This window comes from Coloeus monedula, assembly GCF_965178545.1.
Source record: "Coloeus monedula genome assembly, chromosome: 26".
In the NCBI taxonomy this organism is placed as follows: Eukaryota; Metazoa; Chordata; class Aves; order Passeriformes; family Corvidae; genus Coloeus; species Coloeus monedula.
Genome location: NC_138806.1, coordinates 3,916,073 through 3,943,892, shown reverse-complemented (window position 1 = coordinate 3,943,892; position 27,820 = coordinate 3,916,073). Strand labels below are relative to the sequence as shown.

Sequence of the window (27,820 nt, the reverse complement as noted above, 5' to 3'; positions counted from 1 at the left end):
CAAGGAGCCTTGGGGAAGGGGCAGGACCAGCTCCAGCAGCACCGTGCATTGCTCCCAGAGTAGGGGCAGCCCCCCAAGCCCCTCAAGACAACACAGAGGTTGATCCTGATGCATCGTCCACAGATCCTGGGGAGCAGCTGACGGACACAGAAAACCCCAGTGCTGTGGGGCATCACTGCTGGTCAGGGCTCCTGGGGTATTGGGGGCAGGGGTGGCCCAGGGGAAGCTCCTGGGCAGGCAGGGAAGTTCGGGGCTGCTGGTGTTCCACTGATGGGAAGTGGGCTGTGCCAGGGCAGCAGACATCCAGGTGGCAAAGGCAGCCCTGCTGCAGGATGCTAGGCAGGATCGGCCCTTCCCCACGAGTCTGAGTTTCTACCAGTGGCTGGGAGGAGCCCAAAGCCCGACATTCCCGAGATGGCATCACAGAGCCACCACCATCCAGCTCAGTTGGTGCCGGGTGCCCCTTCACCTGGCTCATCACAGGATCTCTGCAAACAAGGAGAGTTTGGTGGCACCAGGGATGTGGGCAGCAGACCCCCCCACCCTACAGCATGGCCCCCAGCCCTGCTATCAAGAACCTTGGTCATCTTTGTCTCCTTTGGTCTTGGGCTCCTGCCACCACTCTGCGAAGAATCCCTCCTCGTAGTCACCTTCGCCCTCGAACTCGCCATCAGAGGGCAGGTCCAGCACCTGTGGCCCCTCACCGCCATCCACCTCCATCTGCAGCACGGAGGGCAGGAGGAGGCAGGGGGGCTCAGTGGCCTCATCCGCAGTCTCTGCTCCAGGGCTGGTTTGGGAGGTCAGACCCCCCCACCTGAGGAAGGTCCCTGCAGCACCCACACACACCACCCAGCACCCCCATAAGCACCCCCTAAAGCACCCATCGGGGCCATCAGGTACCTCGTCATCATCCTGCAGGTACTGCTGGGCGAATTCCAGCATCTTCTTCTGGGCGGCCGTCTGGTTGTGGTACCGCACGGCTTCCTGGGCACGGCAGGGGAGAGCGGCTGTGTCAGGTGCCGGTCAGCACAGAGCCAAAGGACGGGGGGCTGGGGGGTCCTCACCGGCCGTGGCTCGAAGTCCTCCTCCTGCAGGCGCCACCGCTCGCGGTGGAAGCGGTAGTAGACCAGGTTCTGCTGCATCACGGTGTCCCCCGGGTCGAAGAGCATGTAGCTGGAGACGCTGCGCACCGCGTCCTGCACATCGTTCACTGCGGGGAGCAGTGCCAGGTGACACAGGGGTGACATCCCTCCCAGGGCCCACAGCACCCCGGGTGCCCCGGGGCACAGTCCCCTGCTCCCGCTGGCACTCACGCTTGTAGTAAGCGAACTGTAGGTAGTGGTACATGGTGGCCACAAACTTCTCCACAAAGTAGCCACCCACGTTGGGAGTGAGCTCGGTCTCGCAGTCCACCTTGCATTGCAGCACGCTCACAAAATGGTCTGGGGGGAGATGTCAGGTGCTGCACCCCTGATCACCTCCCCAAGTCTGCCGTCCCCCAGCCCTCCACTACCTGCGATGGCGGGGTAGAAGTCCTTGAACTCCTGAAGCTCGTAGGCGCCCTCACAGCCAGCCAGACAGTCCTCGTATGCCTTGTAGTACTCGGCCAGCGCCTGCTCCATGTCGGCTGCGCTGCTCCGGAAATCCCCGTTGTTGTACAGCTTCACTGACCGCACGAATATCGGCTGCCGAGGACCACTGCTTAGTGAGGAGAGCCGCTTCCCTCGGGGTTTGGCAGGACCAGGTGTGCTCCAAGCCCTGGGGAGCTTCTCTCCTGCCCCATCCCCATCCCCTCCTTACCTCATAGGGCTGAGCTTCCAGGTCAACCAGGTATTCATCCACATCCAGCATCGTCCTGTAGTAGTTCAGGTACCTCAAGGTCATCTCATGCTTGGGGTTCTTTTGCAGGAAGGTGTGGGCAGCAGACACAGCTTTCTCGATCTTATTTGACTGTGGAGGGAGGAGGAGCTGATGCAGAGACCTGAACCAACGCTGCAGCCAAGGGGGCCTCAGCACCCAGCTAGACCCCTGGGCTGCAGGACAGAGGAATGATCCTTGTGAGGAGCAGCCCTGAACCCACAGTGCACAACTGTCTGCTGGCAGTGATGAACAGACAGGATCTCGGAACAGGGACATTGCAGGTACCTCCAGCCACACCAACCTCCCCATCTGTGCCCATGTGGGCGCAGGGACAGCTCGGCCCCTCATGGGCCCCCACATCCAACCAAGGGTGATCCATGTGGTGTGAGGTAGATCCACGTGGTGTGGGTTTGACCCACACATCCCCTCTTCTCCAGCACTGCCACCAGACCTGGCCAGCCACCCCTGCTGCTTTATGGGCTCTCAGGTTGAAGCTTCAGGGGAGTGAGACAGCAGGGAGGGGGGTGGTTTGGATGACCCATGCACGAAATGGGTTTGGGCCAGAGCAGCAAGAGGAAAATGCATTAAGGATGAAGCCAGGCTGTCCCTTGCTGCTGCCAGGTGAGTGGGGCTGCAGCACTGAGCGCTAAAACAGCACCCACAGTGGCAGGCAGCCAGGGACCAGGACTCTGACCAGGGGACTGTCCCCTGCCAGAGACACTCTGGCCAACACATGGGCACCCCAGGGGGATGCCTTATGAAACCTCCCTCCACAAAACCTCCGTCCACAAAACCTCCCTCCATGTCTGCACTATGAAGCTGAGCAAGTCCTTCTTCCTGATGGAGCATCCAGACACGTGTCCCATCACAATCACAGAGGCACTGGACCCTCCAGCTCAGGCCCCTCAGCTGGGACAGCCCCTGTGCCCTCTCCCCAGGCAATGCTCTGCCTGCCCAAGGAGACCTTGGAGGACCAGGGCAACACAAGGTGGGGTAGAGAGACACGACCACAGGGGCTCCCCAGTCATGGGTACACCCCTCACGTTCTGCCTGATGTGTCCCAGATGATGCTGACGTGCCACGGCTCAGGGGCAGGATGGAGGAGCTGGTGGGGAATGCCAGATGGGGAGGGAAGGAAAGGGGAAGCACCTGACAGCAGGGTGCAGGATGGGGGGGAGCAGGGTTCAGGGGGCACAGGGATAGAGGGGAGTGGGGTTCAGAGGGCGCAGGCTGACAGTGTAGGAGGGGGCACAGGATGGGAATGCAGGATGGGGGTGTTGAAGAGGAGGTCTAGGATGAGGGGCACAGGATGAGACACGGGAAGGGGTGTGCCCAATCGGGGGCAGAGCGGAGGGGTGCAGGATGCAGGGGAAAGGTCAGAGTGGTGCAGGATAGAGGAGCAGGACCCCCCCACTTCTGCCCCCTGCCATTTGCATCGCCTCACCTTGAAGAGCGCGTAGTGCAGGTACTGGTAGGGCTGGCGGCGCTGGAAGTCGCGCAGGGTCTGCGCGGGGGGGTAGCGCAGCTGGAACACGGGCAGTTCACGCTTGCAGGCGCGCAGGCAGCCGGCGCGGAGCAGCAGCCGCTCGAAGAGCCGCAGCTCCCGCTCCCACTCCCACGCGGGGTCCCGCTCCCCGCGGGGCTCCTCGGCCGGATCCTCTCCCGCGGGGGGCTCCCCGGCGCAGCGGCGGTGGCAATGCGCCTCGCTGTCCCGCAGCAGCCTGTGGAGCCGCAGACTGGCCTCCAGCCCCTGAGCGCTCTCCGCCCATTGCGCATCCGCGTACTGCTCCAGCGCCCGCGCGTAGGCGCGCTGCAGCGGCTCCAGCGCGGCCGCGGGGAACCCGCGCACGCTGTACTGCTCGTACTGCGCCGCGCACAGCCCCGCCGCCAGCACCGCCAGCAGCAGCGCCGGCAGTGGACCCGGTACCGGCACCGGCACCGCGCCGCCCATCCCCGCTGCCGCGCACTGCCCGCGAACCGCGCAGCGTCCCCGCACCGCCCCGCGCAGCGCTCCACGCCGGGCCCCGCGCAGGGGGCGGGCGGCGGGGTGGGCGGTGCGTGGCGGGCGCGCAGGGTCTTAGTGCGGCTCCGCCGGCCCCGCGGGGTGCGCGCAGGGGCTGCGCGGGGCGCTCGGGGGGTGCCCGGCGCTGCGCACCACGGAGTGAGTTCCTTCAGTGGCACCGTGCGCGGGCGGGCCGGCGGTGCCCGGAGGTGTCCCCGCCGCTGGCCGGTGGCAAGCCCGAGGCCACACGCCCTGTGCCGTGCCAGATGCCGGCCCCAGAGCTGTCCCATGCCAGGCCTCGGCATGGCCGCACTGGCCCCTGCCCAAACCCAATGCTTTGTCGCTGGCTGGACGGTGGCACGGAGGGATGGATGTCACAGCGCGGGGCAGGAGCCAGGACGCTGCTGAGGTTTCTGCCTGCGGAGCAGAGGCTGTTGGCAGCGCCCAGTGCCACACACGGCTGTGGTGCCACCACCCCTGTCAGCACTCACTTGGTGCAGAGTGAGGCCCTGACCCCGTGCCATGGGGAGAGCCCCGAGTCCCCTCAGGCTGCTCCAGGCAGTGCTGAAGTTGCTCAGCCCCGGTGGGGTGTGTTGGGGGGCTGCAGAGCACCCCGGGGCTGAGCTGAGGGAGCTGGCAGTGCTTTGCTGGAGCTGTGGCTCTCACTGGTAAGCCCCAGAGGAGCTGGGTTGGGGTTTGGGTTCAGGTTCAAGGCCTGTTGCATTTCTCACCTGGCACTTGCCAAAGGCTCTTGCCACGGGACCTGTTTCCTGCTGATGGATTTGGGGAAGCAGGGATGTGTGGGCAACACCTCCATGAGCCTTTGAGGCTGTGTTTTTCTGGGAAGGACTGCTGGGAGAGTTTCACTTTTTTAATCATTGCCATTCAGTAAAGGCTCTGCCAGCAGCAGACTCATTATTAAAACACTTATTTCCTTTTATTTACTCTCCTGAACTGCTGGGACTGGGCAGCAGCATCTTGGGTCAAGTGCAATGACCTGGCAGCGGCAGAAGGAGGAAGAGGAGAAGGAGGAGGAGACACAGCAACTCTAGGACCTGGGGCCAGGCCGGGCCTGCAGCCGCACAGCCGCTCCCCAATGCCTCCGTCAGCTTTTCCTTTGGAGGAGGAATTGCCCAAGGAAAAAAAAAAAAAAAAGAGAGAGAGTAAACAATGAGAGGAGGAAAAAAAAATAAAGAGGAGAGGGAAAAAAGAGGAAAAGGGAAGAAAGGGGGAGAAAGAGAAATAAAAGAAAGAGGGGGAAAAGAGGAAAAAGAAAAGAGGGAAAAAGAATAGCCCCTCCCGCCGTGAATCGTTCTCTGCCGCGGTGTCAGCTCTCGGCGCGGCGGGGGGAGCGCGGCGGGGCCCGGACACGTCTACAGAAATTCCAAGAGGGCCGGGCTGGGCGGGCGGAGGGGAAGGGAAAGCGAAGGCAAGGGGCGTCCCGGGCAGGAAAGGGGCGTCCTGAAGCCCCCGCCCTGCTCCTTCCCCCCGCCGGGCCCTTCCGCCGCCTCAGCCCCAGCGCCATGGCCGTGGCCTCGGGCAGCCGCTGCCTCCTCCTCCTCTTCCTCCTCCTCCTGGGCATCTTGGGGGTCCCGGCGCTGGGCGACCCCGGCCCCCTAGAAGACGTGGTGATAGACAGATACTATATTCCTAAAATCTGCCTGCGGGAGGCGCAGATGGGGGATTTCATTCGCTACCACTACAATGGGACCTTTAAAGATGGCAAAAAGTTTGACTCCAGGTATCGCCTGCGGCTCTGTGCCGGCTGCATGCGGGGGGCAGCTACGCCGGGACCCTGCATGCCTCCCCCAGCCCCCAGCCCGCATCCCGGGGCGGGCAGGCAGCTGCGGGGACCCCGCATGCGTCCCCCAGCCCCGGGGCAGGGGCAGCCAGGCCAGAGCAGGCTGCTGCCTGCGCCAGACAACGCCCAGACCCTCCAGCTTTCAACCCAAGGAGGGCTTTTGGTGGGTGCTGGGGTAACACAGGGAGCCCTGTACACGTGTCAGCCTGGGGGGCCCGGCCTGGCCTGAAGCAAACCCCCAACCCAGGCTGCAGCCCCTTTCCGTAGCCCCTGCCCAGGCTGCCCCACCAGGTCCCGCAGAAGCCCCCAGCCCTCCAGGGAGCCTGCTCAGGCTTCAGCTCCGCAGAGCTGTGGGATAGCCTGTCCCGGGCGCAGGCAGGATTCGGCCCTAATTGGGACGCTCTGCACTCAGGAACACGTATCTGCATGTGCTGCCCAGGCAGGAAAATGCTTAAAGCACTTTGAGACGTGGCAGCGGCGAAACCCTTCATTATCCCAGAGGCTTCGCTCTGCTGGGCTCAGTGTCCCTCGGTCCCTGCATCGTCCCTGCTCTGCTCACGCTCGCTGGAAATCAGGGTTGGAGTTGGGGCAGCCCCTGGTTTGCAGCACCATGAGCAGGGAGGAGAACTGGGGGCACAGAAACAACTGGGGCAGTGCTGGGGCAATGTACCATGTAGCACCATGTAGCAATAAAAATTTCCCAGGCAGGTGTTTTTTGGAGCTCTGGAAAGCAAAGGCTTTCACAGTTTGATGTGTCTTATCTTTCATGTGAGAATCAATGGGGGAGAAAATAACTGCAGTGGAAACCTGGGGACACTCACTGCTAAAAGAATTCTCTGCCAGGAGTACATCTGCTGCCCCAGTAGTTTCTTGGAGTATTTTAAGGTTTAAAAATAAAACCAAATTTGCAGTTTAAAAATGAGGCTGGGATGTCATCTTTCCTCCTCAGTGCATAAAGCCCCAGTGTGCCATTTGCAAAATTATTTGGAAGCAGCAGGAAGCCCCAGAACTGCCGGCCTCCAGCCCAGCTCAGTGGGTGAGATCTGGGGATGATGTTGATAGCTTCTGGGGGTGCAGGGTCAGGCAGAAGTCCTGACCAGTGCCCCAGGGGCCAGCTGCCCTCCAACAGCAGGGTATTGAGCCCACCAGGATCCATGTTTTGGAGCTATGGGCTCTGCCTGCAGCACAAGGACTCGCAGGCTGTGATGGGAGACCTGCACCCCGGGGAGGGGGCAGCCCTGACCCCCCACTCTGCCCCACCTTTTTCCCACCTCTGATGGGTCTGTCCCTTTGCCCCAGCTATGACCGAGGGGCCACGGTGGCCGGTGTGGTGGGCGTCGGGCGGCTGATCACGGGCATGGACCGGGGGCTGCAGGGCATGTGCGTGAACGAGCGGCGTCACCTCATCGTGCCACCCCACCTGGGCTACGGCAGCATCGGCGTGGGTAAGGGGCCCTGGCACGGGGGGCTGAGGGAGCAAACCCCTCAGGGCTGGTGTTAGCAGGGCCAGGGCTCCAGTGCCCCCCTGGTAGATGCAGACTAAGGGTGGCTCCATGGCCAGGGCAAGTGGTGCTGAAGTGGGGCTGCCCTGGGAATGAAGGGTCCTGCCCTGGACAGACTGTGCTGCTTGCCCAGGGGCTGGCACGGGTCTCCAGTAGCCCTGAGCAGCGATGGGTTCAGGGGAGGCTTCAGGGGACAGAGCCTGTGGCTGGCCTGGGCTCTGTGTTGGTCCCACTTAAGGTGCTCTGTCCTTGCTGCTGCCCCTTTAGCGGGGCTGATCCCCCCAGATGCCACCCTGTACTTCGATGTGGTCATGCTGGACATCTGGAACAAGAATGACAAGCTGCAGATCACCACCCTGTCCAAACCTGAGCGCTGCAACCGCACGGTGGAGAACTCGGACTTCGTGCGGTACCACTACAACGGCACACTGCTGGATGGGACCCCCTTCGACTCCAGGTATGGGCCACTGGATGCACCCTGGCCTCGGGACATGGGGCTGTAGGGCTGGGATGTACCCTCTGCCTTGACATTGAGCCACTAGGGGTGGCTGAAACCCAGAGACACTGGCCTGGGCACACAGTCAAAGCAGCCTCACCCTGTACTCCCCCCTGGCTCCCCAGCAGGGCTGGTGCAGCTCCCTGACCCCCCAAACCAGCCTCTGGCACAGCACAGCTCTGGCTGGAGCTGCTGGTGTGGCCTCAGAGCCATCCCCACTCTCATTCTCCACCACCAGTTACAGCAAGGGCAGCACCTACGACACCTACGTGGGCACGGGGTGGCTGATCAAGGGCATGGACCAGGGGCTGCTGGGCATGTGTGCTGGGGAGAAAAGAAGCATCATCATCCCCCCGTTCCTGGCCTATGGGGAGAAGGGCTACGGTGAGCCAGGCACCACCCCATCGTGCCAGCCCCTTCCCTCCCAGCTCTGACCAGAGCCCCCAAGTGCAGTAGGACCCTCCTTCAGGCTGACCGTGTCCTCTCCCAGGGACCGTGATCCCACCGCAGGCATCGCTGGTGTTCAGTGTGCTGCTGGTGGATTTCCACAATCCCAAGGATGGTGTCTTCCTGGAGCACCTGGAGGTGCCGGAGTCCTGCAAGCGCCGGGCTGTGACCGGGGACTTTGTCCGGTACCACTACAACGGGACACTCATGGACGGGACACTCTTCGACTCCAGGTGTGGGAGGAAGCGGCCGCATGGGGCGAGCCCCTGATGTCCTCTCCTGCCCCACGGCTGCAAGAAAAGGCTGGAGAGGGGACAATGGGCATGAAATAGGCTAAAAAGGACAATATCTGTTTGTTGCATCTCTAGGAGCAAGGTTTGGTTCCTGGGGGACCAGGAGGGGATGGGAGAAGGGGTGTGGGTTGGGGTGTGGGGTGTAGGGGCTGGGGGGGACTGATGGTGCTGGGGGTTCTCTTGCTGCAGTTACTCCCGCAATCAGACCTACAACACCTACATTGGGAAGGGCTACATCATCCCTGGCATGGATCAGGGCCTGCAGGGGGTCTGCATGGGAGAGCAGCGGCGAGTGGTCATCCCCCCACACCTGGCTTACGGGGAGAACGGCGCAGGTAAACGTGCAGAGGGCTCTGAGGGACGAGCACATCGAGGGATGTGGGAAGAAGCAGGGAAAGGCTTTACGAGCCCTGCAGCGCTCCAGCAGCTCTCCTCATCCTCCTCTTCCAGGAGATAAAATTCCCGGCTCAGCTGTGCTCATCTTTGATGTCCACGTCATCGACTTCCACAACCCTGCGGACCCGGTGGAGATTGAGACTACGTTCCGGCCCGAGGGCTGCAATGTCACCACCCGCAACCGGGACTTTGTCCGCTACCACTACAACTGCTCCTTGCTGGATGGCACCCGGCTCTTCTCCTCGTGCGTGCCCCGAGTATTCCCGTCCTTCCTGGGCCCAAATCCTGCCTGGCACTGGGGGTGGGCAGGCCCCGGGCAGCACGGGACCATCCGCTCTGCAACAGGTAGCAGTGGAGCATTGGCCGCAGGGCAGCGGAATGGGGCAGCAGGAGGAGGATTCAAGGGACACAGTGGCATGGACGTGGCAGTGGCATGAGGGTGTGGAACTTCATGGCATACCAGGATGGAGGATGTGGGATTCTGGGCCATGGTGGGATGGAAGGGTTGGGATTTCAGGGCTGCCCACTAGATCTGAGGGACTTCTCTCACCTGCACTGTTTTCTCTGTGCCTCCTGCAGCCATGACTACGGGAAGCCCCAGGAGGTAACTCTGGGGGCCAACAAGGTGATCGAGGGGCTGAACAGTGGCCTCCTGGACATGTGTGCGGGGGAGAGGCGGGTGCTCATCGTCCCCCCACACCTGGGCCACGGGGAGAGCGGAGGTAGGGGAGCGGCGGCCGACGTGTGCAATGCAAATTGAGGGGTTCAGCCTTGCTGGGCTCCCGCTTGGCTCCATCCCTCCTTGCCCTGCCACGGCTGTGGGGCTCAGGGCCAGGGCTTTGCCTTGCTCCCCGTGGTGCTGGAGCCTTTGCTGTGTTTCCAGCCCGGGGGGTGCCTGGCAGCGCCGTGCTCCGCTTCGAGGTGGAGCTGATCTCCATGGAGGAGGGGGTTCCCGAGGGCTACCTCTTCATCTGGCATGGGGAGCCGCCGGCCAGCCTGTATGAGCAGATGGACCTCAACAAAGATGGGGGGATCCCTGCTGATGAGGTGAGTGGGTCCCACATGGTGGGGTGCAGGAGGAAATGGGGGCACAGGGGACCCCACCCCAGAGAGCAGCACTTGAAGGGCACTGCTGCCCCATGGCACTTGGGAGCTTGCAGAGCTGTGCAGGAAGAACACTCCAGCCCAAAGCAGTGCTGCTGGGTGCGGGCAGTGTCCCCGAGGGCAGCCTCTGCTCCAGTCCCTGCCTGTCCTTGGCATTGGCCGTGGTCTCCCTGCCCTGCCCAGTGCTGGCTGCGCAGACCCCAGCAGCATCTCTTCCCTCTCCCCTCTCCAGTTCTCCACCTTCATCAAGACCCAGGTGGCGGAGGGGAAAGGCCGCCTCATGCCCAGCTCCGACCCGGAGAAAGTCATTGCCGACATGTTCCGGAACCAGGACCGCAACCAGGATGGGAAGATCACACCTGATGAGCTGAAGCTGAAGTCGGACGAGGACCAGGAGAAGATTCATGAGGAGCTCTGAGGAGCAGTCCCCACTGTTCCTGGAGACAGGACTCGTCCTGGCCATGTCATGGCCAGTCTCCCACCCTGGGAATCTGCCCCTGCCCCTCCCAGTCCTGCAGGGGGGTGGGTTTTGATTTTCACCTCTTATTAACTGAGGGTATTTTGATGTGTTTTCCTGAGCAGGAAAACTCAGCCCCCAGCTAATAAACCCAGACAAGATGTCCCCTCCCTAAGCCCCTTCATCTTCCACCAGTGACTGCAGGTCCAGCTCCAGCCCCCCTCACCTGTCCATGCTGCCTCAGGGGGCAGGCAGGATGTAGGGGGACTCCCCCTCACCTCCACCACACCATTTTGTAGTTTAGGGTTGGGGTTTGGGTTTTTTATAGGCACACTTAGAATTCTTTAGAGAGAGGAAAGAGAACCCTTTTGTCCCAGTCCCTGTTCTGTCCCTGCTGCCATCCTCCCTGGTACGAGAGGCTGAAGGGGGCTCAGGTTCCAAGGGTGAAACCCCGATACTCTGCAGGCATCTGCTGTTACATAAGTCTGGGCCCCCCAGAACTGTCAGGATGGTACCTGGCAAACCCCTCATCAGCTGGGAGAAGGGAAACAGACCCCCGTCCTCCAGCCCTCAGGGAGCAGCATCATCCCCCTCCATGCCCTCCCCACCTCCCAGCCCCCAGTGACTGAGACAAATCAGACCAATTTAGTTTCGAGCCTAAATGCAGGTCACAGCCTTGGGAGTGCTCAGGTTCTCCGGCTGGGACCAACACAGCTCTGGTACCTGCCAGCTCCCAAAGCCTCTGCACAGTCTGTCCTCCACAGGGACAGAAGAAACACAGAAGCACAGCAGTGCAGAGCAAACCATTCAAACGGTGACTCTGCCTTGCACCAAATAAATAATTCCTCCAGGTTTCCAAGGAGTTTGACTGTGTCTGGTTACTTTGCCATGAAACACTTCCATGTGTTGGGGTAGCGGCACAGGGACCAGCTTTACTGGTGCCCAGGGGGATTCCAGGCTCCAGCATCTGGGTCTGGCAAAAGAAACCAGAATTCCCCCCTGGGATCCTCCACTGAAGCCAACAGGGCTTCAGCTCCAGCACCCAGTGAGGGCTGGGGGGCTCTGATGGGATGAGGAGCTGGGGAGCAGAGGCAGCTGCCAGCACCAGCCCCTCGGTGCTGGGTACAAACCACCCGTGACCCAGCTTTAGCCAATTATGCTTTTATTCCAACACAGAGAACGAATCTGCTCTTCCCAAAGTCCCACATAACCAGAGGTTATACAGAAATAAAATGGCTTTTTCCTATTGCTGCTCTGAGAGCCCAGGATCAGCCCAGAAATTTAGTACACAAACACGGTCAGGTAAAACATTCCTTAAAACCCAAAATTCTGCCACTGGCCTCTCCTCCCCCATGCCTACCCCTCCTCCCCTGATCCCTGGCAGACAAACTTACTTCTGGCTTTGGGCAGCAGCAGCAGCTGAGCTCCAGGGCCTTCAGGGACGGCTGGTAAAGCATTTTTTCCACAGTAAGAGCTGTACTGGTGTGAGAGGGACGGGTGAGCTGAGACACGGGGCCAGAGAGCTGCTGGTTTACATGGGGAATGTGGGGCTGGGTGATGTGATGTCCAGCAGGGCCACACCAGCCCAGCGGCTGGACTGGCACCAGGGTCAGCCTGGGAGCTTTGAAGCCCACAAAAAACAGGACGAGAGAGAGACTTGCTTTCTTAGCCAGGGACACAGTGACACATCTAAACCGGGTCTGTCCTCGGCCCACAGTGAACTGTCTCCATTCCACCCTCAGTTGCTGAAGCAAGTGCAGAACATCTCTGTCTGAAAGATGGAATGGTTTGTCGTGGCCTCAGGAGGTGGAAGCTATGAATTCCCAGTGGGATGAAGTCCAAGTGGGATAGAGTCAGTCTGGGTGGGAAACTGCAGAGTCAGGCAGAGTTAGAGTAAAGCGAATGGAAAAGCTTCCTCCATCTCAACTCTCCTGCTCCAGGGCTGGCCGAGGGCATTAGTGAGGTCGGGATGGAGCCCAGCCAGCACCAGCAGGTCCCCTCCAGCTCTGCCACAGGAAGGACATTCCGTGCCCAGTGCCTGCTGTGTGGCCGGAGCTGGGACACCTCCCCAGCTCATGTCTCGGTGAGGATGTACCGCAGAATCCCATTGACCACGTCCAGGGTCTCATCACTCTCCAGCACAATGTCATAGGAATCCAGGTACTTCCCTCTCCGCTCTTCCACCTGCCAGGACCATGAACAACCAACAGCTGAGGGTGAAGACGTTGTACCCACAGCCTTCACTACCCATAAAGGGGTCAATAACTATCCAGACTATTTCCCAGACACAGCAGGAGCTCAACAGACACTCCCAGGTCCCTCCGCACACCCCACAGGAGCTCGTACGAATCTCTCACATGCCCAAATCACTGGGGCAGTCCCCTGCCCCTCCCTGCTGGCCCCAGGCCTGGCACCTGGGGAAGGCTGCTAGGGAAGCACCAAACTGCTCCTCACACCCACCTTGTCATTGAGAAAGCCAATCTTGAGGATGTTTTCCACGCTGGGAACGCCGTCTGCCATCGTCAGGTCACCCATGGAGTCCCCCAGCAGGATGATGCTCGTCCTTGTGCTCAGCTGCTGGAAGTACCCCGTGCCCTGCAGCACGGTGTTGTTCTTGTTGTAGGTGTGGATGAGGGGTCCCTTGAAGTGTGTGAGGACTCCCTGAGCACATGGGACAGACAGGCAGACAGCTCTTAACCTGATGGTATCACCGCTAATCATGGCCCAGCCCTCGGTCCCAGCCCCAACCTCTCCCCTCACACACACAGATGCAGTGCAAGAACTCACATCATCACTGAAGTCCATGTAGTTGGACACCACGTTGACATTGGAGTAGAAGACGTTGGCCTGACGGATAATCTCTTCCAGGATATCACCAACACCAGCAGAGAAGATGAACAAGGGGACGTTGTTCTTATGCAGCTGATCAAAGAACTCCTTGAAGCCATCCCTAGAGCAGGAATGTCCATTGCACAGGGCTGTGTTACCAGCCCCCGGCACAGTGCCCGGTGCCCTGGGCTGGCAGCATGCTCAGCCCAGCTCCTGCTCCTGCCCAGCACCTCCCAAACAGAAGCACACGGGTGAGCTCTGCAAACAGCATAAGCTCTCGGTGGCACCAGTGCTCCCGTGGCCCTCCCTGTGCAGAGAACCCCAGAGAGCTCTGGGTGCAGCAGCTGGGCGGGCGCTTGTGGGAACACAGAGCACTCCAGCCTTTTGCCTGGCATCTCCTGAGTACATCAGCCCAGAAATTTAGTACACAAACACGGTCAGGGGCACAGGGCACAGCCTGCCCGCACATACCCACGCAAGTGGGCGCTGCCAGGAACCACATGGGAGATGTGCAACAGGTTGGACTGGTTGGGAGGATGATCAGACCAACCTGTGACAGCCTCAGTCTGCCAGGACACAATTCCATGCAGAAGTGGAACTTGGGCTCATAAAAAGCCATCTCCTCCCCGAGCCTGGCAGCACCCTGGCAGAACCCAGCTCCGTGAGCCAGCCTTAGGGCCGCAGCTGCCAGGTCAGCTTTAGCAGCAAGTTCTAGCACATTTTTGTCCTGTGGGTGAAATCTGCTGCTGAGCCAAGGGCCTGCATAAGGCCTGGCAGTTGCAGTGCAAAGAACACATCTCTGCTGGAAGCAGGGAGCTGCGCGCTGCCCCTGCACCCCGCCCTGCAAATGGGGAGCTGTGCCCAGCACTGGCCCCTCAGCTGCTCCTTGCCAAGGCCCGAGAGAGGGGGTAGTGGTTTCAGAGCAGGAAGGGAGCAGCCTCCAGCCAAGGAGCGAGCTCAGGCTCATGTTCTGACTTTGTTAGAACTCAGCCCAGGGAGCAAGTGAGGGAGGCTGGCACTGGTCACGCTGTGGCGTGGTGACAGCACAGAGACCTGCATGGGCAGGAGAGAAGGGCTGTGGGCAGCCAAGCTGTACCTCAGCATCACATCCCTGTGCCCAAACCTCAATACCACATCCCTGTGCCTGTACCTGAGCATCGCTTCAGACTCTCGGACGATCTGGGCTATGTCACTTCTGTGGATCTTCTGCTGCACCAGCAGCTCATGGGCCTTGGTCCACCTGGGGAAAGGCAGCAGTGACAGAGCTCCCAGGCAGAGGCCCTGAGCAGTCAGAAACAACAACTAAACCTTGCAGGATTGTTGCCAAGCACAGGGATGATTCAAGCCTCATGTCCTGTAGGACAAGGTCAAGATCATCACAAACAGCACTCACCACTCCACCATGAGGGGACATTTCTCTTCCAGGGTCCGGTTGGGATCTATTTCAATGGGATAATAATAGTGGAGCAGATCCTTCAGCTGGAGTGTCACACAGAGGGAAAAAGAACAAAGTGAACATCAGGTCTAAAGAAACTATAAACAAAACTAGCATTTCTTAAGTCCTCCAAAACACCACTCTTCCTAAACACAACCAAAACTTTGTCACTGAGCATCTTCCCTCTGAGCACACCTGGAACTCTTGCCAGCCTAGCTGGCTCTCACCTCGCTCCAAATGCTGCAGGTACAGACACCCCTCCCCTTCTTTCATTGAACTGTAACACCCACAGCTGCACATGCAAATTTGAGTTCCCTTTTTAACTTCTCCTCTGTCACTGCTGGCTGAAATGCAGCCTGGGCACTTTCCCACTCCATCCCGGCAGCCAGCACAGCTGGGAGAGCTGTGACACCAGCCAGTGCAACCTCCTGATGACGGGTGACAGGTACAACAGTCACCGAGCCAAGACATGGTGCCTTACACACAGCACCCACCTTCTTCTTGCCATCCTCACTGATAACACGGCTGGTATCAAGGATATCTGCAAAGAAAGCAAAACACCAATGATATAGCACAGAAATATAAAAAACTTCCTAACAGCAACTCCTGCAGTGCTGGCTCTTCCCAGTACAGGCTGTGGTGACACCACGACCCGAGCACAGTCTCGCCGTGGGGTCCCATTGCAGTGGCTCCCACCGTGAGCCCGCAGCAGGCACCAACTGCAGAGCCTGGCCCAGCCAGGACAGCGGCCTCAATGCCTGTGGGCAGTGGGATGAAGGCAGCCAGCTCCTGCAGCGGGCAGTGGGCAGCTGGCACCACGCAGTGAAGCCCAGAGCTGCGTGGAGGACAGGATGGAGCAGCCAGGCTTGGCAGAGGAGGGCACAGAGGATGACAGGAACCACGTCAAATACAAACACAGAAACCAAACACGACTAGTGACAGTGAAAACAACACTCACTGTGCGATGTGGGGCAGCGCCTGCCATTGCACCCAAACCTGCTCAGCGTCATGTCAAAGTCAGAAATGACCTGGAAGAGGGGAGAAAACCAAATTCGTGCACAACCCAGTGCATTCTGCCCTGGCCAGAGTGAGCCCGAGGTGCTGCCAAGGTGCTGCCACCTGCGAGAACGTGCACCCGGCACCACCGGTCTCCCGTGGGCACAGACTGGCAGCGACGACGTGGCCGCTCCTACCAGCCGCGAGGCAGATGATGTCCTCACCCTCCCACCCCGGAGCTCTTATCGGCACCGAATGGCTTCATCCTGCCTGGGCGGAGCAGGGGTTTGGGGACTGCCGCAGTGTTACAGCTTCATGACTGCGAGCCAAAAGGTCCGTCCGGGGGGAGCCGCCAGCCCCGTCCTCCCTTTCCTCTGAGGCTTCCCCCTCTCCAGCTGCACCCCTCGCCGCAGGTGCTTCCTTGCGGGGCTGGGAGAAGTCAGGCCGGGGCGGGGGACGAGGAAGGGGCAGCTGAGAAACGGACCGAGCACGGGCGATGCACCGCCTGCCCCGTGGTACCTGCAGCTTGGCCACCCCCTGCTCCCGGATGGACTGGATGATCTCCCGCACACGCTCGGGCTGCCGGATCCGGACCGTAGCTTTCTCTAGCTCGGGCACCTGCAGGCAGAGACCCCGCTCGGTGCCGCCCCGGGGCCCCCCCAGCTCCAGGGGGACCAAGACCCTCCAGCCCCCGCTGTCCCTCCATCCCGGCCGCGCTCCCCCGCCCAGCCCCGGGCTCCCGGCCCGCAGCCCCGCTCACCATCTCGCCCGCTCCGTTCCGCTCCGCTCGGCCCGGGCCGCGCAGCCGCGGGGAGGAGCGGCCGCGGGGGCGGGACCGGAACGCGGCCGCGGGGCCCGGGGGGGACGGGCGGTGCTCGGGGGGGACGGGCGGTGCTCGGGGGGCGTTCGCGGGGTGCTGGCGCCGGGGAATCCTCCCGCGCTCCGCCCCGCGCCCGACCGGCAGCGGCGGTTGCGTGTCCCTCGCGACGAGCCAGGAGGGCGAAAGATGCATTAAAAAAAAAAAGAAAGAAAAAAAGAAAAAAGTCACCGGCGGAGCCGTTCGTGCCCGCAGGGCTCCCGGCACTGAACCACTTCGCAGCCCCGGAAACACTGAGAACAATGAGTCACGGAGCACTGGCGGGGGCAGAAGCCCTCAAAGAACCATCTCGCAGCATTGCCAAGGCCACCACTAACCGATGTGCCTAAGTGCCACATCCACAAGACTTTTAAACCCCTCCAGGAGTGAGCATCCACCATTACTGCTCTTGGCAGTGCCAGGGCTGGACAGCCCCTCCGGAAAAAAAGTTTCCAAAATTCCCAATAAACAGCCTAAGCCTCCCCTGGCACAACTTCAGTGACAAAGCAGTGGGGACAGTGTGTGTGACAGCACTGTTACGAGCTGAACTATACCTCAGCTTCCTCTTAGGCGAGGTGGCACAAGACACTTCAGCAGTGGTTCACGCCCACATTTTGGGGCTGTTATACGAAAATTTTACAGGAGAGTTATTACTGAAGAGTTGCCAGGGGATCGATCACATGGCTGGTTTTGCTCCAAGCACCCATCAACACGGTCAGGTCCGGGACCCAGCATAACCCGGGCTGCAGGGAAGCAAAGGCTGGGGGCAACCACAGAATGCTGGCCCCTGCATCTGTGATGTCATTATGGGGCACAGCCCAGAACCAGCAAGGGGGTTCAGGGCTGGATGTTTGGAGACAACACCAGAGTGCTCCACACACCTCAGCAAGGTCCACTGCCTCTGGTTCCAACGTGGGGGATAGCTTTGCACCCACCAAATATTCATCCTCCAACATGGAGAGGAAGATGAGCGATAGGAGTTGTAGCATCTCCAATGAGCTCCGCCTGGAAGGGAGATTCTGTGATGTGATCATCAGTGTGGATGGGGTGGAATTCAAGGCTCACAAGCTCATCCTCTCTTGCTGCAGTATCTACTTCAGGTCAGTACTTGAAACACAAGGAAATGGGGACAAACAGTATTTCCTGATTGAGGTCATCCTGCCTCAGCATGCCTCCAGTACTTCCACCTGCACTGAACCTCTCATCAAGTGATTTCCCATACTCCTCAGACCTCCCTGAACACCAGGATTAATCCACAGCCCAGCACATATCAGTGGCTCTGCCAGTGGTGTCGGAGGAGCCCCAGACACAGCGCAGGGCTGGAGCCTGGACAGCCTGGGGGCAGCTTTGCCTTCCCCACACCCTGTGATTCTCTGTGGTTCAAGACCAAGTGTTGGTGCTGCACCTGGGTTGAGGCAACCCCACCTTGGTATCAATTCAGGCTGGGGGATGAATGGATTGAGAGCAGGCTTGGGGAGAAGGACTTGGAGTGCTGTTGGGTGAGAGGCTGAACATGCCCCGGCTGTGTGCACTGGGACCCAGAAACCCCCCATTGTCCTGAGCTCATGTCCACAGTGTGGGCAGCAGGCGATGGGGGGATTCTGCCCCTCTGCTCCTCTCAGACGAAACTCCCTGCCCTGCTGCCTCCAGCTCCAAAGGCTGTGTTTCCTTTTCCAAACAACCAGCAAGTAAAACATTAATCAATAAACCATGGAGCCTCCCAGAGTGGCTCCTACCAGTGCTAAAACTGGTGCCCTGGAGGCGGGGGGAACACAGGGGATCCAGGGGCAGGTTTTAACGCAGCAACACCATATTTTCAGGACTCTGTTTACCAACTGGGACAGCGCAGACAAGATGGTCTATCAAATTCCTGGCATTTCAGCTGAAATGATGGGTCTCATCATCAATTACGCCTACACCAGGACAGTACCGATCACGGAGGACAATGTCGAGAGTTTGCTTGCCGCAGCAGATCAGTTCAATGTCATGGGCATCGTCAGCCTGTGCTGTGAGTTCCTCAGTTCCAGGCTGTGCTTTGAGAATTGCATTGGCATTTGCAGACTCACTGACTATTACCACTGCCCCGACCTGCGCGCAGCTGCCTGCGTGTACATCCTGCATCACTTCGAGGAGGTGTCCCAAGTGTCCGAGGAGTTCCTAGACCTCTCTGCTGAGGAGCTGGCACACATCATTGAGAAGGATGAGCTTAACGTGCGGCGAGAAGAAGCTGTGTTTGAGGCTGTGCTGAGGTGGATTGCGCATGACCCGCAGAACAGGAGGCAGCACATCGCCTGCTTGCTCAGCAAGGTGGGTGCAGTGCACCTTTGAAGCTGTCCCCAAAGGCTGCTGAGGGGGAAACCCTCAGTACTAGTGCTCCAACCTCCTCCTTGCATGTTTCAGGTTCGACTGGCACTCCTACAGTCCGACTACTTCATGAACAACGTCAAAGCTCATGAGTACGTGAAGGACAATGCCAACTGCAAAGATCTCCTCATCAGTGCCCTGTCTGAAATCTACGACCTGAACTCCTATGGCCAGAATTCCTCGGTCAACTCCAACCCACTCACCCGGCCACGCCTGCCCTACGCCATCCTCTTTGCCATCGGCGGCTGGAGTGGGGGCGGCGCGACCAGCGCCATCGAGACCTACGACAGCCGCACTGACAAGTGGCTGAACATCCCCTGGGAGCAAGAGAGCCCCGTTGCCTATCATGGCTCAGCTTATTTGAAAGGCTACGTCTATGTTATCGGTGGATTTGATGGCACAGATTATTTCAACATCGTCAAACGGTTTGATCCACTCCAGAAGACATGGCAGCAGGTAGCACCCATGCACTCACGGCGCTGCTATGTCAGCGTCACCGTTGTGGACAACTTCATCTATGCCATGGGAGGGTTTGATGGGTACATGCGGCTCAACACAGCAGAGCGGTATGACCCAGACACCAACCAGTGGACCCTGATCACCCCCATGCACGAGCAGAGGAGCGACGCCAGTGCAACCACACTGAATGGAAAGGTAAACTAACCCCAACTAAGAGCAGTTGGGGTTGCAGCATGAAGAGAGTTCACATAAACCTTCACTAAATTTGTAACACTTAAATTCGTAACAATTCATTAAATCCTGGAGCTACAGATATAAAGCAGCCTGCCTGGTGTGGCAGAGATGGGACCAGGAGCACAAAATCTCTTCCACTGCTGCTGCCCACCTGCTGCCCGACAGCCCTTTTCCTGGCCATAGGTGCAACACCAGGCCTGTCTGCTTCATGCAGCTCGGAAAATCAAGAGTCTAAGTCTTGCTGGCATCAACTCTTTGCACTGCTGCTACTTCAAACCCAGGATGACAAGACCATTCCCATTCTAAAACAAAACACCCCAAAAATCCTGCACCACCATTCATTTTCTCTTCAACATATTTCCTCACCAAGGGTCTAACCACCCCACTCACACTTTCCCACCTCTCCTGTCCCCAGGTGTACATCTGTGGTGGGTTTGATGGAGATCAGTGTCTCAGCTCAGCTGAAGTGTTCAACCCCACCACAAACCAGTGGTCCCTGATTGCCCCAATGAGCAGCAGGAGAAGCGGAGTTGGGGTGATGGCGTACGGGAACCAGGTGTATGCGGTAAGGGCCAACACCACCCAGCACTGCAGTCCTGTGGGTGGCTGCAGTCCCCAGACCTCCAGGGTGGCCATGTGTTTACATGAGGTTTAGGGAAGTCAGGAGCCAGAATGGTTAATGCACTTCCCAAGAATATGATCACCCATCACATGCTTTTGGGTATGAAAATGGTGTTTGACAATATTTAAGCAGCTGCAGCAAAGAACATAATTTCTGCCACTGCCAACAGCACCAGCAGCACAGAGCAGGGGCTCAGGCCTGTTCATCCATTGTTTATCTTCTCCATGGACTGCATCCAACCTCTGGAGAACTGTCAAAATTGACAGTTGCATAAAGTGCTTTGGAAAGCTCCTCAGAGTGCAGGCAGCAGACTGCAATAAGCAAGAGCCATGTTCGGAGATCTCGTGTTCTCCACCATGCTCAGCCTGCAGCCAGGGAGGCAGGAGCAGTTCCCATCTCACGGGTGCGTGACAGGATCTGGCTGAGGAAAGGCCCTTTTCAGCTCTGTCCCTTTGGCGTTCACAGGTTGGAGGGTTTGATGGGAACAACCGCCTCCAGAGCGTGGAAGCGTACAACCCTGTCGCCAACGCTTGGGACGCTGTGCCCTCCATGCTCAATCCACGCAGCAACTTTGGCATTGAGGTGATGGACGGCCTGTTGTTCGTGGTCGGGGGCTTTAATGGGTTCAGCACCACCGTTGCCACTGAGTGCTACGAGGAGGACACCAACGAGTGGTACGACGCCAACAGCATGGGCATCACCCGCAGTGCCGTCAGCTGCTGCGTGGTGCCAGGGCTCTCCAATGTCATGGAATACATTGCCAGGCAACACTACTACCACCAGCACAGCTCCTCCACGGACATCTTGTTCACCAGTTCATCTCGGAGCTCGCCGTTGTAAATAGTTCCCCTTAGGTAGGAGTGTTGTGATCAGCCATCACTGGATGCTTGTGTAAATAGTTCTGCGCACCTAATAAAGTCTTCTGAGCATCCCATCACTGGATGCCTGTGTAAATAGTTCTCTTTAGGTAATAAAGTCCCCATGGCAGCAAGGGAGTATGTTCTCTTGTTCAAAAATAGAAACAATTGTAACAGGCCAAAGGTATCATTAGGATTTAAAACTTTCACCAGACAGCACCACTGAACCTGAGTATCAGCCACACCCACACAACAACTTAAAAAAATCAAAAGCACAACAGAATGCTAGAGAAATAAAAGGTTTATTTTCATTAATTCACCTCTTACAATAAACTTTAGTACAGTGTATTTAAGGTCAAGAACAGGACAGCAGGATCTGTTTCAAAGGGCTTATGACACACACTACTTTACCTCACAGGTAAGGACAGGAGTGCTGCTCCCTGGCAAACTGCTGTCCCTCTCTTAATGTGCCAGGAGAGCAGAGCTGCTGCAACCCACAGTGACATGGATCCACGAGGAGAATCTGGCTATTAATGGTTATCAAACAGCTCGTTAGTTCCACACTCTACATTCATATTAGTAACAGGGTTAGATCCTCAAGAGCACCTGTTTTATCAGATTCCACCCAGGACTGTCAAACAGGAGATGGCTTTTACCCCAGCCTAAGGTGGACAGAGCTGAAAATAAATCCAAGCCACTTTCTTTATGCTTGCTTTTCAAAGCCCATTGGATGTTACAACATCCTCTTACAAGGCTGTGTTAAGAATAACATAAAAAGTTGTAACTCCTTGGGACCGGGTTTGTTGTCAGCCACAACACACAAGATGAGCCAAGACTTTGGATTTTAATATTTACTGTAATAGAGAAAAATGCCATTGCAATAGTCAAGCAGAATGCTGGGCACAGTTGTTCACAGCACATGTAACATCGGGCCACCTGCTTCAACTCTGGAGTGGTCTCCCACTATGTGCAAGAGAGTCTTACTAAAAACACATACAACCCCCGGGTACCAATGGATTATCCAGTTATAAAATATTATGTACACAAATGGCCCCTGGGAGTTACTACAGCGACTTCCAGCACTTGCCAGGTGCCAGTGGTACTTTGAGCAGAAAGTCAGGATATCACTCGTGTGTTTTGGGGCAGGTATCAGGACAGGTGTAGAGGTATGATTGTCCTACAGAGGAGGAAAACTCCCCCCAATGTCCTTTTCCCTTAGTGAGGCCAGCAGTCAGCCTTCTTACCCCTACTGAACACACACTGGGATCCTGCTGACAGCTGACCAGCCACTAGAAACACACGGGAAGAATTTCCAGGCTTTTGTTTATGGGATCATTTGATAAACACCCAGCAAGCTATGGTGGTCAAGGGCCACAAGGAATTGTTAGGGATTCACAGGCTCATGGGCTAAACTGCAGCCAGAGCCATGAATGCAATTCTCCCAACACCTCAAGTGATGTAAGGGATCGTTTGACCTATCAGTCACAAACCACATCAGTGCCACTGGTCCACTGGAATTCAAAGCTAAAAAACCCCAACTGCTTAAAACTATCTCAGAACAGGCAGAGCAAACATTAAGAGCAGCCTGCGCTGCTGCCAGGCACCCCCAGAGCACACAGAGGGACAGCACGGCACACACGGCATGCGGCTGGCACACACGGGTTACCTGTCCAGGGGTGGGGCTGGGCTGACACTGTCTCTCAGTGGAGTGCTTTTAGTAAACGCCACAGCTTGTCCGTCAGCCCAAAGTCCTCCTGGGAAGTGCAATGTCAATTTTACTTAGAAAAAGCAAGACTGCAAGGTTTGTTCTCGCCTCTTTGCTGCACAGTGCTATGCATTAAATATTCAGCTCCTATTCCAACTGAAAGAACCATCTGGGTGCTTCTCCTTACAAATTGTCCCGATTCAATGATAGACTACAAGAGGACTTGGAGAGAGCTGTGGTGATGTGACCTACCACTCTCCAGCTGCCTGTTAAATCCCTCCAGCTGGTTCAGCAGGGTGGAGGGCATGAACTCCTCTCCGTTGCTTTGGTGCAAAGTCTGGGAAAGTATCCTAAAATCAGCTCCCACAAATTGCTGTTACATTGATGCACTAGAGGCATTTGCACACTTTATCACAAACTGCTGCAGGAGCAGCAATTCTGCACCTACTCCAGCCAGCCCTGCAAGAGTCCATGAGCCAGACTCCATGGATCAACCCCCAGCCTACAGGCCTGCAGCAGCTGTTTGGAAACAGTCACCTGCAAACATCACCTTAAACTCACCTATTTCCTCTTGCATGAAGCCACCAGCGTAAATTTCACCTGCTCCAACAACCCAACAGGCAAAGAAAATACAACATGGTTACCACAGAGGAGTAAACTGAGACAAACTGTTCAGAATTTCAAGTTTGGTAGTTTTTTTAACTAAGGCTGGACACTCTCTCACAAACAGACAAGTTATTGATATCAAAGTAGCCCATGAACCACAAAGTGGAGCATTAAGGGACGTACACATCAGAGAAACCTTTACACACCGAGCGGTGGAAAGACTTACCCCGAGTTTCAGATATGATCTGGGCTGCCTGTTGAACTGGAAAAGGAGAAGGAGCAGCTCAGAAAGCAAAATAATTAAAACCAAAACAAACCCCAAAGTGGTTAAAAGTTCTTTGCAAAGACGTCACCCACATCAAAACCACCAGCAAATCATCAATGAACCAAAAACAGTAACAGATTTTCCAGAAAGGTTTGTCTACACAAATTTTGTAATACCCAGGCTACTCCTCCCATTCCCTTCCCTAAGATCCTGAGTAAGACTGCATGGGAAAACCTGGAACATTCAAATGAAGGGAAGGATGGGGAGAAAAGGAGGTAGGAAGTATGCACTGAAACCATTGGTAAATGAAAGGCTTCTGGAGCTTCTTGGACTGGGGAGAGTAAGTGCTCAGTGGGACAAGTAACTGAGAGGCAGGGATACTCCAAAGGGAATATTCCACATTCTGTTCCCTGGGAGTGCAGCGGGAAGCAACCCAGAGCCAACCAGGCCACTTGCATGTACAGCCACCTCAGAATGCCAAAAGGTGTTTAAATGAACTTAAATCCCACCCCCACAGCAAGTGGGGAAATTCAGATACTTGGAGACTCTGAAAGCCCGGCTCTCCCCCCTGCAGGAGCACTCGTGCCAGCTTTGTACAGAGCTGCAGCACAGCTGCTGGGAGCCCCTTGGGACAGCACATGGAGGGCAAAGGTTTCTGATTGTCAGAGACAGGCTGGGAACAGCAGGGGCTCTTCCATCACTTTTCACTAGAATTAAAACATGTGCAACATTTGAGAAAAGACCTATGAGTAGCTCAGGTTTCACTATATTCCCGTGAAATAATCCCACCCTCGCTGATCCACTCTGACAGGACTGAACAACCAGTGTGGGTGGGTGGCTCACCACTGGTTGTCACTTCTTCGCTCAGGCTGTTGACCCAAGTTCTTAAGTTTGAGTCAGAGACAGACTCAAACGTGCATATACACCTGAAAAAATCCACTGCCTCAAGCTCTCTTTTAGCAAGTGTCATGTCCAACCAATCATCCATTTATAAACAAACTCTGCAGCCTCTCTACAACACACAGATAGAAAATATTTAATACACATAGAAACATCCTGAAGTAGTTTCATAAAGAAAGATTGTGCTTTTGTTTCATACAGAACTATTGCACTTGCCTCCAGCTTGGGAAAGCCAAGTACACCAACACCAATCCTGTGAAGTTTAGTCACTGAGGAGAGAATCAAAGGAATGTCAAGAGATAAGTGCAAATGAAACAGGTGCTTTCAAGCACACACAAATGTAACCACTAAATTATTAACAGAGAGATCTTTGATTTTCCAAGTAGAACTGTTAGAGACTAACTCTACAGAAATCCTTGGAACCAAAGATCTGAGGAGAGAAGTGACAGGCTTAATGTTCCCGGAGACATTTCACAGCCCGATACAGGCTACAGCTTTTCCCTGGGCATCATTAAGGAATACTGTTGGATTCACGGAGTGTCTCAATTTCCACCCACCCTCCACTTCTGAGCTTCTGAATTTTCAGGACACAACAGATGCTGGTTTTATGCATCAAATCCAATTCACACCCTCATGAATTATAAAGACACATCAAGCCTAACAAAAGGGTTTATTTCCTAGGCTCATCAGGAGCGATACTGCAGACACTAGCACTCGATCTGGGAGCGCGGCATCCTCCGTAAGCTCAGGGAGTATCGGTGTATCTCCTGCATCTGCCTTTCCTGCATTTGCCTTATTCTATCTTTTTGCCACATGAGATTTTGTGGCATGGGGTACCTCTGTGTTCCCTGCAGGCACCTGAAGGGGATTCTCACATGGCAGGCAGTGGCTCTGCAGCGGGGCTGCGGCATTGGGGGCAGGAGCATCCAGCGCTTCCGCTCAGCGCAGTAGCGATAGGCCTCCTTCCTGTACTGCTTGTCAATGTCATCGCTGTTCTTCCAGCCTCCGATGATAAACACGTCATCTTTGTAGTAACAAATTGCTGCTCCTTCAATGCTCAGGACCTCAGGAGGCAAAGATTCCAGGATTTCATCCGAGGCCCTGCTGGAGATCTTTCCCTTGGCCTCCTCGTTGTCTATGGGGTAACTCTTGGGGCAGCACGATGCCGTGTGGTAGAAGTTGGTGTTGGCAACAGACATCTGGAAGGAGCAGTAGTTGTCGATGAGGGGCAGGGACTCCACGTCCTGCCACTGCCTGGTTTCAGCATCGTATCTGATAATAACGGCCCTCAGCCCGTCCTCGCTGTCGCTGTCAACTGGGGTGCGGGCAGCCACATACACAAACCGGTCTTCCACGGAGACAGCTTTGACATCCCGCAGGATCTTTGGCGCCGACTCCAGGTTCAGCCATTTGTCCTGCTCAGGATTATAAATGGCCACATCTTTAAAGCCTGGACTGAAATTGCCATGTCCACCAATACTGTACAAGTTGCCTTTCACTTCAGTAAGGCCAAAGGAATGTTTCCTGGTGATTAGATTTGAGACCTGCTCCCAAATATTTCTGTTTGGATTGTACCTTTCCACAGTCTTGGCAAACCCTGGTTCCATGGAGCCAGCCACATACACGTAGGACTCTGTCACGGCCACGGCGTGCCCGTCCAGGTGGTTGTGGATGTGAGGCAGGTTGACCCACCTGTCCTCATCGATGAAGTAGCCCACACACTCACTCAGGTAGTCGCCGCCCTCAGACACGCCGCCAATCACCATGATGACGTCCATGTTCTGGCCGAAGCGCGGCAGCAGTGCTGTGGGACAGGTGGAGTGCTGCAGGTTCCCAGACTGCAGGTTCTCAGAGCGCAGAGCATGGCTCTCCACAGCCTCGGACACCAACTTCACACAGTTCTCATTGCTCGACACCAGCCGCTCAGATTTGACATGGCGAGTCAGGTACGTGGGTTTCATCTGAGACAATCTTAGCAGCTTAAAGAGATCTTCAAAGTACCTCTCTCTTTCCTCAGGATTTTTCTGAACCCACTTCAAAACAGTCTCGAAGAGGATTTCTTCAGAGTCCACCGTGATCTCCGAGTCTGAGAGCCAGTCCCGGACAAGGTGAAATGGCAAAGTGTAGAACTCCTCATCTTGGATCACTTTGTGGAAATTTCTCCTGATCATATCCTGTGCTTTGAGTGCCAGCTGATTCAGGGAATACATGTGGGCCAAGCTGTGAATCGCCACACAGTTAGAGAGGTTCAGTTTCTTCTTCAGAAACTCTCCACAGAAGTCCTTTAACCGGGTCAGCAGAAACCTGCAGGACAAACAAGGGAGTTATACATCCCTGCAGGCGCTCAAGGCCAGGTTGGACGGGGCTTGGAGCAACCTGGTCTAATGGAAGGTGTCCCTGCCCATGGCAGCGGGTGGAACTCGGTGAACTTCTAAGGTCCCTTCCAACCCAAACCAGTCTGTGATCCTCTGATGCCGTGGCCCGGTCCCCGCCAGCCTCAGCCCCGGCCGCACTTACCTGTCCGCCATCTCCAGCACCTCATGGACGTTGCCGGGGCTCACGCGGATGGTGCCGGTGTACATGAAACCGATAACGGCCTCCACCGTGTCGGGGTCGGGGCCGCCCTCCGAGCTCCACTTCTGCAGCTCCACGCGGCCCGAGCGCGACTCCGCGAACCCCCCCGAGAGCAGCGGCGTGAAGTATTCGGTGGCGGCGGCCAGCACGGACCGGTGCGCCCGGTACTCGCGAGCCATGCCCGCGCCGCCAAAAGCCAGCGTGATGTCGCAGTACAGGCCGTGGCGGCGCTGCTCGTTCTGCCGCCAGGCCAGGTCCGAGCAGTGCGCCGGGCACCCGAACTCCTCCGCCTCGGCCTCCCCGTCCGCCCCGCCGCCGCGCGGGCCCCCGCGCTCCGCCTCGACCGCCGGCGGGCCAGGACCGGGGCCGGGACCGGGACCGGGACCGGGACCTGGACCGGGGCCGGGCTGCGGCTGCGGACAGGCCGCGGCCGCCGCCATCTTGTCCGACATGGCGGGTGGAGCGCGGCGCTGCCCCCTGGCGGAGAGAGAGCGCCGCTGCACGGAATGGCGGCAGCGCCGTGAGGGGAGCCGGGAGCGGGGCAGCGCCCAGGACACGCCGAGACCCCTCTTCCCCTCAACTCGGGACCACGATGGATCCCCATCCCCTCAGTCCGAAACCCCCCGGGACCTCCCGGGGACACCGCGTCCCCTCAGCCCGGAGCCCTCGGGACTTCCCCGTATCCCCCGTCCCCTCAGGCCGGGACAGCCCCGGATCTCCATCCCCTCAGCCCGGAGCCCCTGGCACCCGCGTCCCCTCA

The 27,820-nt window shown here is 57.4% G+C and overlaps 5 protein-coding genes and 1 long non-coding RNA gene across 6 annotated transcripts; 2 read left to right on the top strand and 4 right to left on the bottom strand.

The window, feature by feature from the left end:
- Nucleotides 1-570: 570 nt before the first annotated feature.
- Nucleotides 571-3,811, bottom strand: LOC309582393 (endoplasmic reticulum protein SC65-like; the record flags this gene model as incomplete). Its single annotated transcript, XM_082297527.1, has 7 exons — nucleotides 571-720; nucleotides 901-984; nucleotides 1,065-1,210; nucleotides 1,314-1,442; nucleotides 1,514-1,685; nucleotides 1,801-1,950; nucleotides 3,305-3,811. The coding sequence occupies 7 exons, from the start codon at nucleotides 3,809-3,811 to the stop codon at nucleotides 571-573; spliced, it is 1,338 nt and encodes a 445-aa protein (XP_082153653.1).
- Nucleotides 3,812-5,385: 1,574 nt separating this feature from the next.
- LOC309582159 (peptidyl-prolyl cis-trans isomerase FKBP10-like) lies at nucleotides 5,386-10,354 on the top strand (the record flags this gene model as incomplete). The annotated part of the gene is made up of 10 exons (XM_082297192.1): nucleotides 5,386-5,603; nucleotides 6,963-7,108; nucleotides 7,433-7,622; nucleotides 7,900-8,045; nucleotides 8,152-8,341; nucleotides 8,591-8,736; nucleotides 8,852-9,041; nucleotides 9,377-9,519; nucleotides 9,681-9,844; nucleotides 10,134-10,354. The coding sequence occupies 10 exons, from the start codon at nucleotides 5,386-5,388 to the stop codon at nucleotides 10,317-10,319; spliced, it is 1,719 nt and encodes a 572-aa protein (XP_082153318.1). The 3' UTR covers nucleotides 10,320-10,354.
- Nucleotides 10,355-11,649: 1,295 nt separating this feature from the next.
- Nucleotides 11,650-16,399, bottom strand: LOC309582153 (7-methylguanosine phosphate-specific 5'-nucleotidase). Its single transcript, XM_082297184.1, has 9 exons — nucleotides 16,379-16,399; nucleotides 16,138-16,236; nucleotides 15,581-15,650; nucleotides 15,117-15,163; nucleotides 14,581-14,666; nucleotides 14,338-14,427; nucleotides 13,146-13,308; nucleotides 12,819-13,019; nucleotides 11,650-12,542 (listed from the first exon to the last, which is right to left on the bottom strand). Exons 1-9 carry the CDS (start codon nucleotides 16,379-16,381, stop codon nucleotides 12,432-12,434), a joined length of 870 nt encoding a protein of 289 aa, XP_082153310.1. The 5' UTR covers nucleotides 16,382-16,399; the 3' UTR covers nucleotides 11,650-12,431.
- A 996-nt stretch (nucleotides 16,400-17,395) lies between these two features.
- KLHL10 (kelch like family member 10) lies at nucleotides 17,396-20,993 on the top strand (the record flags this gene model as incomplete). The annotated part of the gene is made up of 5 exons (XM_082297248.1): nucleotides 17,396-17,574; nucleotides 18,295-18,781; nucleotides 18,875-19,492; nucleotides 19,947-20,096; nucleotides 20,619-20,993. Exons 1-5 carry the CDS (start codon nucleotides 17,429-17,431, stop codon nucleotides 20,991-20,993), a joined length of 1,776 nt encoding a protein of 591 aa, XP_082153374.1. The 5' UTR covers nucleotides 17,396-17,428.
- A 377-nt stretch (nucleotides 20,994-21,370) lies between these two features.
- LOC309582429 lies at nucleotides 21,371-24,920 on the bottom strand. The gene is made up of 3 exons (XR_014227105.1): nucleotides 23,548-24,920; nucleotides 23,277-23,315; nucleotides 21,371-22,764 (listed from the first exon to the last, which is right to left on the bottom strand). It is a non-coding gene; the product is annotated as an uncharacterized lncRNA (long non-coding RNA).
- Nucleotides 24,921-25,063: 143 nt separating this feature from the next.
- KLHL11 (kelch like family member 11) lies at nucleotides 25,064-27,512 on the bottom strand (the record flags this gene model as incomplete). The annotated part of the gene is made up of 2 exons (XM_082297445.1): nucleotides 25,064-26,790; nucleotides 27,004-27,512. 2 exons carry the CDS (start codon nucleotides 27,510-27,512, stop codon nucleotides 25,194-25,196), a joined length of 2,106 nt encoding a protein of 701 aa, XP_082153571.1. The 3' UTR covers nucleotides 25,064-25,193.
- Nucleotides 27,513-27,820: the final 308 nt, after the last annotated feature.

Excerpts from the sequence above, each read along its gene's own strand:
- LOC309582153 (XM_082297184.1), bottom strand. Across the intron at positions 14,667-15,116 it reads GTGAGGATGGCAAGAAGAAG|CTGAAGGATCTGCTCCACTA; the intron begins GTGGGTGCTGTG and ends GTGACACTCCAG. Across the intron at positions 13,309-14,337 it reads GAGTCTGAAGCGATGCTCAG|GGATGGCTTCAAGGAGTTCT; the intron begins GTACAGGCACAG and ends TTCCTGCTCTAG.